This window comes from Erpetoichthys calabaricus, chromosome 1 (assembly GCF_900747795.2).
Source record: "Erpetoichthys calabaricus chromosome 1, fErpCal1.3, whole genome shotgun sequence".
NCBI lineage: Eukaryota > Metazoa > Chordata > Cladistia > Polypteriformes > Polypteridae > Erpetoichthys > Erpetoichthys calabaricus.
The window spans coordinates 230,629,397-230,644,145 of record NC_041394.2 but is presented as its reverse complement, the minus strand read 5'-3'; the positions used below and the strand labels follow the sequence as shown (position 1 = coordinate 230,644,145).

At 37.6% G+C, this 14,749-nt stretch overlaps 1 protein-coding gene across 3 annotated transcripts in view; it reads right to left on the bottom strand.

Moving 5' to 3' along the window:
* lrrk2 (leucine-rich repeat kinase 2) overlaps positions 1-14,749 on the bottom strand; it is a 305,946-nt gene that overhangs the window by 186,811 nt on the left and 104,386 nt on the right. For all 3 annotated transcript variants that reach the window (XM_051934956.1, XM_028812383.2, XM_028812390.2), the window contains exons 11-12: positions 4,636-4,742; positions 2,675-2,804 (exon numbers count right to left, since the gene is read on the bottom strand). In XM_051934956.1, the coding sequence (XP_051790916.1) occupies positions 2,675-2,804; positions 4,636-4,742 (237 nt within the window). The remainder of the gene's footprint in view (positions 1-2,674; positions 2,805-4,635; positions 4,743-14,749) is intronic.

The window sequence follows — 14,749 nt, the reverse complement described above, 5'->3', positions numbered from 1 at the left end:
TACACAGCATATACAGCCACACAGAGATGTCAACAAAATGGCAAAAAAAAATACCCACAAAATCACATAGTCTAGTTACCGGCGAGCAGCGGCGACCAGTCCCGCCAGTGTTCACTCAAACCGGAAGTCACTTGCATGACAATCTAATTCAATATAATATAATAATAATATAATATAATATATATGTGTTTGTGTATGTATGTATGTGGATGTGTATATGTATATATGTAGATATGTGTATATGTAGATATGTATTTATATGTATATATGTTTATGTATATATATGTTTACATAACCTCTTTAACACACTACTTCTCCGCTGCAAAGCGCGGGTATTTTGCTAGTATATATATATAAGAGAGAGAGAAAAAGAGAGAGACAGGCAGACTGGATGTAAACATAATATATTTCTGAGGATGCTAGTTGCCAGATGATCCAAAGTAAGGTGTTTACCTTGGTTGCCAGACTGTTTTCCAGAGACCACAGAGAAAACACCAGAACAGACAACATCTCCAGGCTACAAAAAGACACACAGTTAAAGAACAGACTGTATGGGTTTTGTCGTCCCTCTGTTAAAACAGGTACCAGGGGAACTGCCTTGGAGGCCTTGCACTGCAAGAGCAATGGTAAGTCCATAAGCTGCTAGAAGAGCCTCTAGTCTCATGTCTCTGGAGAATAACTGATGGCAATCCCTGCAGAAAAACTGATTACAGAGTCTGGCTAAAAGTAATCCCCAGGTGCAGCTTAAAGTGGGTCTGTTGAGCACAGATTTTGAAGTAAAGGTTAGTGGACACTCAAATGAATGAAGAAAGACTGAGGCCTAGAGCAAGAAAGAATGAAAAACAGCAGATGAGAAAGGGGGATCTTTGCTGTGGCACTTTTGTTACCAAGTCTGGGAGGCAATCCAGAGGGACTTTTATCACACTGTTTATGAACTGACTTTTGTTCATATAACATCTCCCTCTGTTCTAAGGCTCAACACTAATTTCAAACAAAAATAATGCTGGAAGTAGACAAAATTAGTCTACCACCCTCACAAATAAGTTCACAAATAATCTGAACATGAATATCTCAAACTGAAATACAGATGATTCCCACTAACACAACACTAACACTAACGCCTTTGAATCAACACTCAGAAACACATAGTGGGGAAGGAGGCCTGGTCAGAGCTGAGATTGTGGATGCACACACTTGGTTCAGGATTGAGTTGGACTATAAAGCACCCAAGTAAAGACTAGACCGATGGTGGATACTTGCCTGGACATCTTGGTATAGCTAAACCATCACAACTTAGAAACGGATATATAATAGACATTTTTTTGCATGAAGAATTTTGTTGCAGCTATGGCTATATTTATATGTGGCATCAACACATTTTGGGTAATTGGGGGGTGCAAAGAAAGGATCCACCAGACACCAGTGACAAGCAATTTCAGCATAAGTTTCTTATACAGTAGTAGCAGTGCACCAACTAGGGAAACACATAAGCAATGTATGTGAGAATCAATAAAATGTATTGCTTCAGTACAATCAAAGATGAAACAAAAAATTCTTTGTAATGTGTAATTGAAAAACTGCAAAAATATCACAGTACTATACTGTATTTATTTTTTTCTCCCATTGCTAATGTCTATCTGTCTTCCTCCTTGCTCATTCGTCTTCATCCAATTCTTTTTCTATTCTAAAAGAATTAAATGTATATTAAAAACCACTCAGGATGTAGCACACACAGTGTCAGAGGTAGGTCATAGAACCATTATGTCAGTGTGGTCTTTCAGATCAGGTCCAATAATATGTCTATGAGCCCTAACCAACCATTTTGAGGGATCTGACTTGAACGGTAGCTTCTAAGCTACCTTCTCTCTCTCTCTCTTTTAAGCACCAAGGTCCAACTTTCCTCAATTTCAGTTTTCTCATAAGTTATGTTGTCTCCATACAAGCGTACTCCAACCAACCTACCCCCTACCTCTCTATCTCACATATACATAACAAAGTACTCTAGAGACATGCAGGACTTACTGTAGTATGGTGGAAGCTGTCTGCCCATACTGATATGTATGAAGTACCACCACGGACAGTATGGGTTGCCCATTCCCTATCCTGTGCCCCAGCACTTCTTGTACAATTATATTAAACAAAACGTTCCTAACATGTAGGTGCACAGAAAGACACTCTTCTGGTTCAAAAAGAAAATAGCTATTTATATGAATAACTGAAGCCATCTGTTAAAAATAATTGTATAATAGCTAGAGACATTTCTGAACTATAGTGATTTTCTTTAACCTTCTCCCCAAGGCTTACATAATTCTTGAATTGTGGCTACCATGGCAACCAGTATTGCACCTTCAAGAAAATACTGATTCACCTTGAATCTAATGTTAATCAAAGTCAGCCTGTGTAACACTGAGTAGAATCCTTTTGAAGAAAGACGTTAGTTTTAAATTTTAATGGTCAATCCAGGTAAAGTACAACTCATAAAGCAGTATTCATCTCAGAAGAGGAGCACAAAACTGTTTTTATATATTTTTTACCTCTTGCTTAAATTTTAATATACTATCTCTTGGATTTTAAAATTCTACTCAGACAAACCTCTGCACAAATGAATATTTTTACAAACTGGAGATAACATACACAACAAATTAAAATATTACATTTACAACATATTACTTACTTCACTTGGAACAGACTGTACAAAAGCCGACATGCACTCTCTGCCACTTCTGGAAAGCCAATGTGCTTCTTCATTAGTTCAAAAATGTTAATGTGTATCCCACTGGATAAAAGGACTGATCTGATTTTAACTACAAGGCACACAAAAATAAGATTTACCGATTTTAACTACAAGGCATACAAAAATAAGATTTACCAAGACATTTAAACTACTGTGTCACACATTTAGGTAAAAATCCAGTATGTTAAATGTGACCAAAAATTTAATTATACAGTGGTGTGAAAAACTATTTGCCCCCTTCCTGATTTCTTATTCTTTTGCATGTTTGTCACACAAAATGTTTCTGATCATCAAACACATTTAACCATTAGTCAAATATAACACAAGTAAACACAAAATGCAGTTTTTAAATGATGGTTTTTATTATTTAGGGAGAAAAAAAATCCAAACCTACATGACCCTGTGTGAAAAAGTAATTGCCCCCTTGTTAAAAAATAACCTAACTGTGGTGTATCACACCTGAGTTCAATTTCCGTAGCCACCCCCAGGCCTGATTACTGCCACACCTGTTTCAATCAAGAAATCACTTAAATAGGAGCTGCCTGACACAGAGAAGTAGACCAAAAGCACCTCAAAAGCTAGACATCATGCCAAGATCCAAAGAAATTCAGGAACAAATGAGAACAAAAGTAATTGAGATATATCAGTATGGTAAAGGTTATAAAGCCATTTCTAAAGCTTTGGGACTCCAGCGAACCACAGTGAGAGCCATTATCCACAAATGGCAAAAACATGGAACAGTGGTGAACATTCCCAGGAGTGGCCGGCCGACCAAAATTACCCCAAGAGCACAGAGACGACTCATCCGAGAGGTCACAAAAGACCCCAGGACAACGTCTAAAGAACTGCAGGCCTCACTTGCCTCAATTAAGGTCAGTGTTCACGACTCCACCATAAGAAAGAGACTGGGCAAAAACGGCCTGCATGGCAGATTTCCAAGACGCAAACCACTGTTAAGCAAAAAGAACATTAGGGCTCGTCTCAATTTTGATAAGAAACATCTCAATGATTGCCAAGACTTTTGGGAAAATACCTTCTGGACTGATGAGACAAAAGTTGAACTTTTTGGAAGGCAAATGTCCCGTTACATCTGGCGTAAAAGGAACACAGCATTTCAGAAAAAGAGCATCATACCAACAGTAAAATATGGTGGTGGTAGTGTGATGGTCTGGGGTTGTTTTGCTGCTTCAGGACCTGGAAGGCTTGCTGTGATAGATGGAACCATGAATTCTACTGTCTACCAAAAAATCCTGAAGGAGAATGTCCGGCCATCTGTTCGTCAACTCAAGCTGAAGCGATCTTGGGTGCTGCAACAGGACAATGACCCAAAACACACCAGCAAATCCACCTCTGAATGGCTGAAGAAAAACAAAATGAAGACTTTGGAGTGGCCTAGTCAAAGTCCTGACCTGAATCCAATTGAGATGCTATGGCATGACCTTAAAAAGGCGGTTCATGCTAGAAAACCCTCAAATAAAGCTGAATTACAACAATTTTGCAAAGATGAGTGGGCCAAAATTCCTCCAGAGCGCTGTAAAAGACTCATTGCAAGTTATCGCAAACGCTTGATTGCAGTTATTGCTGCTAAGGGTGGCCCAACCAGTTATTAGGTTCAGGGGGCAATTACTTTTTCACACAGGGCCATGTAGGCTTGGATTTTTTTTTCTCCCTAAATAATAAAAACCACCATTTACAAACTGCATTTTGTGTTTACTTGTGTTATATTTGACTAATGGTTAAATGTGTTTGATGATCAGAAACATTTTGTGTGACAAACATGCAAAAGAATAAGAAATCAGGAAGGGGGCAAATAGTTTTTCACACCACTGTATGTCTTCCAGTGTGTAAAACAATGCACATATATTAATTTCACAAGGCTTTAATTTGTATATAGATATTACCATTTTTTCCTGCCATGGTCGCCAGAGTGTTTGCTGTAGCCTGAAACACTTCTTTTGAAGATGAATGTAAAAGCATAGCAGCCATCACCTGCAGATGTACAGGATACCTACAATGAAGAGAATTTAAGCAATAAACTGCATAAATAAATGTTCAGGGCATCTGTTAGTGCTGCTCCCTTACAGTTTCTTTTCCTGTCTTCAAATCCAAGCCCATGCTGTTGGCATGGAGGGTTATGTTCTCCCCATGACTGTGTGGGTTTTTCTCTTTTGCGTTCCAATTTTCTACCCACATGGCAAGGACAGATGTGTTAGGTAAATGGGCAACTTTAACTTGGTTCCATTTAAATGAGTCAGGATGATTGTTTAAAATGATGCCCCATTCAGGACTTGTCCATACCTTGAGGCAAATGCTGCCAGGATAGGCGTAATTTCCCAAAATTCTAAAAAAAATTTGTCAGATTTGATAATACTGTAAATGGAAGGACTAGTGAAATTTACAGCAAGACTTGTGCATCAGTTCGATATACAGTTAGGTCCATAAATATTTGGACAGAGACAACTTTTTTCTAATTTTGGTTCTGTACATTACCACAATGAATTTTAAACGAAACAACTCAGGTGCAGTTGAAGTGCAGACTTTCAGCTTTAATTCAGTGGGGTGAACAAAACAATTGCATAAAAATGTGAGGCAACTAAAGCATTTTTTTAACACAATCCCTTCATTTCAGGGGCTCAAAAGTAATTGGACAAATTAAATAACTGGAAATAAAATGTTCATTTCTAATACTTGGTTGAAAACCCTTTGCTGGCAATGACAGCCTGAAGTCTTGAACTCATGGACATCACCAGATGCTGGGTTTCCTCCTTTTTAATGCTCTGCCAGGCCTTTACTGCAGCGGCTTTCAGTTGCTGTTTGTTTGTGGGCCTTTCTGTCTGAAGTTTAGTCTTCAACAAGTGAAATGCATGCTCAATTGGGTTAAGATCAGGTGACTGACTTGGCCATTCAAGAATTTTCCACTTCTTTGCTTTAATAAACTCCTGGGTTGCTTTGGCTGTATATTTTGGTTCATTATCCATCTGTGTCATGAAACACCACCCAATCAATCTGGCTGCATTTAGCTGGATTTCAGCAGACAGTATGTCTCTGAACACCTCAGAATTCATTCGGCTGCTTCTGTCCTGTGTCACGTTATCAATAAACACTAGTGTCCCAGTGCCACTGGCAGCCATGCACGCCCAAGCCATCACACTGCCTCCATCGTGTTTTACAGATAATGTAGTATGCTTTGGACAATGAGCTGTTCCACGCCTTCTCCATACTTTTTTCTTGCCATCATTCTGGTAAAGGTTGATCTTGTTTCATCTGTCCTAAGAATGTTTATCCAGAACTGTGCTGGGTTTTTTAGATGTTCTTTAGCAAAGTCCAATCTAGCCTTTCTATTCTTGAGGCTTATGAGTGGCTTGCACCTTGCAGTGCACCCTCTGTATTTACTTTCATGCAGTCTTCTCTTTATGGTAGACTTGGATATCGATATGCCTACTCCCTGGGGAGTGCTGTTCACTTGGTTGGCTGTTGTGAAGGGGTTTCTCTTCACCATGGAAATGATTCTGCAATCATCCACCACTGTTGTCTTCCGTGGACGTCCAGGTTCACCAGTGCTTGCTTTCTTTCTCAGGATGTACCAAACTGTAGACTTTGCCACTCGTAATATTGTAGCAATTTCTCAGATGGGTTTTTTCTGTTTTTGCAGCTTATGGATGTCTTCTTTCACCTGCATGGAGAGCTCCTTTAATCGCATGTTGTCTGTTCACAGCAGAATCTTCCACATGCAAGTACCACACCTGAAATCAACTCCAGGCCTTTTTATCTGCTTAATTGATAATGACATAACGACGGACTTGCCCACACCTGCCCATGAAATAGCCTTTGAGTCAATTGTCCAATTACTTTTGAGCCCCTGAAATGAAGGGATTGTGCTAAAAAAAATGCTTTAGTTGCCTCACATTTTTATGCAATCGTTTTGTTCACCCCACTGAATTAAAGCTGAAAGTCTGCACTTCAACTGCATCTGAGTTGTTTCATTTAAAATTAATTGTGGTAATGTACAGCACCAAAATTAGAAAAAAGTTGTCTCTGTCCAAATATTTATTACTGGACCTAACTGTACAGTATGTGTTGTCCATGAATAACACGCTCTGTGTAGCACCTGGTGATCTGTCAGATAAACTAAATGTGTTGTCAGTGCTGCATGTAGCTATAAATAGTGTACATAATCATCATGAATATGAAAGACTTCTCATTGTTTAAGGATTGAAAAGAACTGCAAAAGGAATGTATATTTATGTACACAAGAATGAACAAAACCAAAATAAAATCACAGCTTTAAGAGATAATTTGAAAGAGAAAACAAAAACAATCTGTCAATTAGCAAACAGAACAGATGGTGTTGTCAAGTAAATTATTAGCATTCAACAAACTCTCTTCAACAATCCATAATTTGGAGACAGCCAATCCAAGTGATTAAGATGCATTTAGGATTAAATGTGGATAAAGAATAATTTTCAAACTTGGAAACCAAGTAAATCTCTGCCAGTACCTGTGAAGCAATAATACAAAATGGTGGTTCTTAACTTGAGGTGGAATTGCTGGTTAGGGTAAAGGTAATGCCAAATATTTTTGAAGGTAAATAATCAAACGCACAAAACCTATACACCTAAATACCAACTACGTCTACTTTGATTACTTCACAATCACACATGGGAGCAATGCCACTTCTAAGTACCTTCTGCTAGGAATTTGCCTACAAAAGTGAAAAAATAATCTGCCTACTTCAGTGAGTGCTAAGAGTATTCATTGCCTGTTTACTGCTTTTTAACGAAGCAAAATGCATTGTTTATCTTTTCTGTATTGAAGAGGCTCCCTCTTGAAAAAAATGTCTATTATAAGTTTGAAATATACAAAGAAATAACTATGTTTCAGTCCAGGAATGGCTTGTTAAATAATGCAGCCAGAGACAAGGCATTTTTTCTGTTCCCATCATATACTGTATACTTACAGGGCAAGAGATGATACACTTAATCTCCATACAATACTGTAACTTCCTGGATCTAAGAGAAACATGTTTCTCAGGAGGCCAAAGACTGTCAGAATGGGTGAGATGACCCAGAAAAGCCACCAATAAAAACAGATCCTGAGAGTGTGGAAACCAGGTGTGAAGATGAAGTACATAAGAGAAGTATTTACAGAATGTCAGACTTTGGCTGCTAACTCTCTTTCAGTGTTGGCTATCATCCTGGCTTCAAGCAGGCTTTTGAAGGTGGGTAAGATGTGGCAGATGGTAATGCCACTGACCAGTGTGAGGTAAAGATGATGGTATGTATGTGCAGGCTAGGGATGAAGCTGTTGGCAGCATGTGAAGTCATCAAACATTGCAATGGCACTGCAGAAAAGCCAATGCAGGAGGTAGTAGGTTTGAATGTGAAAGCACCAATGATACTTTTAAGGGACAAAGGTTGTCAGAGTTCTAAGTCCATTCCTCTCTCTATCTCACACTCCCGTATCTTTGCACTAGACATTGTGAAAAACGCTTCACAATGCAATACTCCCATGATGCTGCACTTTCTCGGAACAACAAGCAACCAATAAATCAATACTGTACATTTTGGGAAAAGATGAAAAGTACTAGTTTTAAATAATAAAACACACAAAACAGGCATTAAAAACAAGAAAAATGTACTCATTGTTTTATCGTTACCACCTGATCCTCCAAAATGGCTGTTGCAAGAACAAATGCAACATCTAACTTTTGCTCATCCTGAACACTTCTTTTAATGATATGGCTTTTTATTTTTGGTTGCATTTAGGTCTCAACTGTAACACTAAATACCCTGGCAGTTTCAGACTGACCTGCAAGCTAAAAGTTTTCTGCCCTTTTTAACTAAACATGAGTGGAGCAAACTTAAGAGGCATTTAGCAGACATCTTTCATGTGGCAGACTCACAAATAACATTCTAGAAATTAGGTAATTTTTTCAAAATCACATAATCTACATGTGCATATCACATAATATGATATGCAAAAATCAGGAAAATGAACAGTATTACAATTGAATAATGACACTTCGATAAATATTTAAATATTAAGTATTTCCTAGCCCATCCTAGTACAATTCTACAGGGCCATAATTAAAAATGTGATCACATTCTCCATTATTACTTAGGATGAATCAAATAATTGGATGTGCTTTTCCAGCTGTGCAAACCTGTATGCATCTAGTGTCCTGAACCACATCAAAAGGATCACCACAACTTATTACACCCAGGTTATCACTTGCTCCAAAAACTTAACTCTAATAAATGCTTTAGGTCAATTAAAACTGATACTAATACACACCTAAACAGTTTCTTTCCCTGAGCCACAACCCTCACAAACCAGTAATGTAGGCCATTTTTCTTGCTTATTCATGTTTTCTCTCATATGCTGCATGAAGCTGTTAACATGTGTATATATGTACAACTCTATACAAACACACACTCTCATTTGCAAATTTCCTTTATAACTGTACTGTTCTGCAACTGATTATAATGTATGTTGTTTAACTTATTTATGTTATTTGTAAGTGTTGTTGTTATAAGTAGCTCCAAAGTTATCAAGTTAAATTTCTGTACATAAAGTTCAAGAAAATAAAAGGCACTCTGATTCTACTGGATCAACCTGCCACAATAAAAAGACATTTTTGATAACCTCCTAAACAACGAATTTTTGATATCTATTACTCTGAAAATTTTATAAAGCCATGTTTAAAGCACAAAACTCCAATCACTGCCATTAAGGAGAACACTTCAGGTAACGGTTACTTGTCTTAAAATAAGCCACACTTTAAAAATCCCTTTAATAGTAATTCATAGGATTTTCCACAAACAATTCTAGAACACCATCTAATGATCTACAGAGCTCCATTTGACATCACTTAAGTAAGGGTTAATGATTCCACCATCCCAAAATCACTGGACAAAAATAGGAGCTAAAACAGAGTATCAATATGGAAACTATACAGTAGCTCACAAAAAAGCAACACAAATATTCACCTCATTTTTGCCAGGATGTATGCATGCAACATCTTCAAGAGTTTTTGAACAATGCTGTATAGATATGCAAGTGTATCATGGGCCCAATAAAATCTGAAGAAATCCAACACTGTCTTGCACAGGCGGAACCTCACACCAGCAAGGAGATGGTTCCTTGCTGCATTAGGAGTATACAATTTGCCATTATTGAAATAGTTACAAATTCTGCTCTACAAAATATCATAGGATGCCTCTGGAGAATATATGTCTCTCTATCTGTGAGATGAAGCTTAAGTGCAACTGCATCACACAAACAGACAAAGGTGCAAAATACAAAGCAATCTATAGCAGAATGATTATGGGGGAAGACATTTATAGTTTGGGAATGCCCTAACTGAAGTTTAGAACTTCTTCTCATATAGATACTATAACAAGATCTGTAATCAGCATTTGAGGAGTGTCATCTGGGACATTTCAGTTTAAAAAAAAAAAGATTGTTTTGTGTTCAAAGTGGATTTGTTTATTTAAAAAACAAATATTAAGTCAATCAGAAGTAACTAACTTGATACAACTATCAATTAATGTGGAGAAAGTAAAGTAATGACAATTTTACATGGGCAATTTACATTATTTGGTATTATACTGTATCAAATGGTCATATTATGATATACATTTTTACATTTGGTAAGTAAATTAAGCACACTCACAAAATAATAATCTTGAAAAAAATCGGTTTATATTTCCTAATATGATTATCTCTGAATTCTAACTACATTTAAAAAGATTACATAAACAGCTGCTTTGTTGTGTTCTTCTTTACCTGCTTTCCGTCTTAATGCCTTACTGTTAAATTTTTTTTCTGTTTTGATCTCTTTTCTGTTCATTAACATATTGTTCTTAAAAATTGAACTTTTCTAGGTTTGTGATTTTTCTTTGCCTTAAAAGCACAAGGCCTTCAGGGACCTTTTCAAAGGAATGGAAAGTGCTGTTGATGAATTCTATTGTCACCATTCCTTCAACTACAGTCTTTTGAATAATAATGTGATCAACCTGCCTGAAGAAGGAGCCTCAGTTGCCTCGAAAGCATGCATATTGTAATCAGTTCAGTTAGCCAATAAAAGGTGTCACTTTGCTTGACTTCTCATTGCATACATAATAGCAAACAATGTACAACACCCTACTACTAAACACAAACTCTAATAAAATATTTTTCTTTCAATAAGCACCATTAAATAAAGTTGTATGCCTATACTTTAGCATTTTCAGTTTCATATTCTAACAATGGATTTTTGATCCTTCTTGTACTTTTCTAAGTATTCCACAATTTTTTTGGCACCTTGTTACAAGAAAATGCTGGAAAACAAATATGTCATGTTAGAGGAAAAATTGTGATCCCATATTCTTCTTCTTGATCCCCATTTCATATTCAAAGGCAAACATGTCTAAGGAGTATATTATGCAAGGATTAGTCCTGCACTGCAATCATAGATATTCTAACAATTCTTTGTTGTGGCTAAAATATTATAAATATGAAAATACAAGAACATCTTCAGTATATACAGTAGCTGACAGCATGCAACTCTTACACGAGCAAAGTTCTTAAGGAGTAAAGTAGGATGATCTAAACATTAATAATGGGATATATTCATACTGTTCAGACTCAAGGTAAGAGGCTGCACTCTAGAGAAGTGCCAGCATACTTTAAAACAGACAGACAAAAGTCAGTATAAGACCCCTTTTTTAGATTAGCAATCATTTAGTACTCTTTCAAGGATACATTTAGGACAGCTGTATCCTTTAGAACAACAGTCATTCATTTAAAAGATCTATAAGACCTTCTAAGCCTAAGAGTTCAAGATATTAAAATGTTCTAAAAATGATTTTCACAAATAATGATCAAAAGAAGCGACATGCCTACTGATCCACAGTACTTGAATGCAGCATGTTGTTTTACAATGAGTGAGGCTAGGACTGCTCCTCCTCAATATCCAATCATGCCCCAAACCTTCAGCCCCACTTTGTTCCACAGAGCACAGTAAGTTGTATGGCTGCAAAGATGTTTGGGTTTTAGCACTAGCAGCTCACAGCTGAAAATCAACCCAGGCACATGCAGGACTTAAGTGTTTTAGCATATAGTAGGTCCCAAAATTGTAATGATGAAAACTATTCAATTTTTTGTATAATGCTTTTGAATAAATTTTAGTTTTATAACATGTTCTATTTTTTTCAGATTTTTTTCTATGTGTACTTCTGGAATAATCTATTTTTTCAGGTTTTTTTCTATGTGTGTTTGTGGAATAATAAAAACTGTATACTTTTTTCCTTAACAGATCATAATCATTATGTAATGATTATGTGTGACACCACTGGGTAGTTAAAGAAACTAAAACTCTCACAATTGGGTGATGACTAATCTGAAGTTTAACATACAAGGATGATCAATAAGCTGGATGGCAAACATAGACAGCAGAGCAACAGCTCAGCAAATTCTTATTGCAAAAACATTAAGTGTCAAAAGGCAGATCATTAGCCACAATCTTTGGGAGTTTAACATTCAAATTTTAATTGAAATGTAATGTTTATAATTGACATAAGTTTCCCTTTCGGTTTGTACATGTTCAGTCTCTCCCTGTGCATTTCCTGTGCAGCAAGCAAGAGAGAGAGCGAGAGAGCGTGCGACACACACACACACACACACACACAGGCAGCGCGAGAGAGAGACAGACGCACACAAGCAGCCCGAGAGAGAGAGCCGCGCACACACACAGGCAGCGCGAGAGAGACAGACGCACACACACAGGCAGCGCGAGAGAGACAGACGCACACACACAGGCAGCGCGAGAGAGACAGACGCGCACACACACAGGCAGCGCGAGAGAGAGACAGACACACACACACACAGGCAGCACGAGAGAGAGACAAACGCGCACACACACAGGCAGTGCGAGAGAGAGCTGGACGCATAAGGTAGGAAGGCAGTTAAAGAATGCACTAGGCTTGATTTTTTTTTCACTTCTGTTTACAGCAATCGGTTTGTAGCGTGCATTGTTGCAATGTTACTTTTCTTGGTGGTTTATTAAATTACAGATTTTTTCAAATGTTCATTTTTTCCCCTGTGCTTAAAACTCATTAAAAAAAAAAGTGTTTTTAGCCAGCGTTTGGTAGCGCTATAGCGCGAACTATTGCAGTGTTAGTTTTCCCTGTTGTTCAAGGTTTTCTCAGTGTTATTCAATGTTTTTACATTTAGTTTACTATTACGCTGTGCATTCTATGGTTTAATTAACTATATTTGTGCTTAAAAACTTAAAAAAATATATATATTTACATACAGTTCGTATGGTCTGGAACGGATTAATTGTATTTACATACAATCCTATGAGGGGAAATTGCTTCAGTTCACGACCAAATCGGTTTACGACCAGAGTTTTGGAACGAATTATGGTCGTGAACCGAGGTTCCACTGTACCTGGAAGCATGACTTAGGGAGCTAAAGCAATTTGTTAGTAGTTCCCATCTGGTAAGGATTAATTATTGTGATGTACTATCCAAGTTCTTTGGCAGAAGCAGAAACAAAAAGGCAAGGTTAAGGAATGGAAGTGGAGTGGTCAACCATGAAAATTGAGTGCAACAAACAAGACATACATCAAACTTGCTTCATTTTGATATCTGAAAGATACCCAGCACTGTTATCAGTTAATTGGCAGAAACAACTTGGTTACTGACACAGTTGAAGACAAAGGTCTCCATGTACTTAGGCCAATAACTTTCAAAGTCAATGTTTCAAAACTTCACACGCCATGTTGCCAATTAAGGTATTAGAAGAGGTCTTCATGGAAGAGCCAAAAAGCCATTCCCCTGAGACGGAAATAAAGCCAGATGAGTCGCCTATCCATGAAAACCTAAGGACTGTGGTGTAGAAAAATGCTCTTGACTGATGAGTGAAAAAGTGAATTTGTTTTCTCTAACAGAGGGCAGCTTATGTGCCACAGGACTGAAAATGGTAAATGGATGAATGTCTGCAAGTATCAGTAAATCAAGGTGGAGGTTACCTGGAGGTTTGAGGCTACAATTCCACAAAATTAGTGACATGATCAAAATAGTGGTCTGGATTGTGACGTTAGGATTGGTCACTGAATCAAGAGGGCCACTATATATCAGGGTGCCCCATTGGACCATGACATGTGACAGGAACCGGTATAAAATTAGTCTCTCTGCCTCTCTACTCCCTCTCTCTGTCTTTCTCTCCATCTTGTGAATATCAACTCCCTCTTGCCAAACTGAGACAAGATATGCTGTATGGCCCACTGCAGAGGATCCCATGAAGACAGGTGACCAGAAATAAGCAGACCAGAAAGAATCAAGTGTAGCTACAAGTTTATGCACCACCTGAAACTACTAGCATTATCAGGTTGTATTACTTTGTCAAGAATCACATTTGTAATTTCCTTATTATTTTGGTTGCATTATCTACTGTATAATACATAATTAAACACAACTTTTTCTCTTGCCTCTTCTTTTACTCTATCAAATTGCCTGTAGTTATAGAATGTAAAAAAGAAGGGTGAAGTGCTGAGCAACACTACCTGAAAGTGTGGTAAGAGTGTGCGATTTGAGACATGTTGTTAAGCTCTACATAATACAGAGTGTAGAGGAGAGAACAAGGTCATCCCGGGACAATAACACAACAAAACAGTCATGCAACATCATCAGGGAGGCATCTGATTGCAGTGGCGGACCGTGCATTTCACACCTAGGCCTTCAGTAGTGCTCCGTCTGAATCAACCCGCCCCTCCTCAACTAATTTATGGTTATAAAAACCATCTTAATATGCAGAAATACAGTATAAAGAGCCGTTGCATCGCAGATAGATAACTCCTGTAGCCACAATAAATGCCTTTATTGAATAGACAAACCAGGGGTGAACAAGTTCCTTTCTACTGCAGCTACAGCCGCGACACACATAAAAAACATCAATAATAACTCATAAACCTGCAATATTATTTAGGAAAATCGCAACATTTTACACACCAAAAATTCGGATTATTTG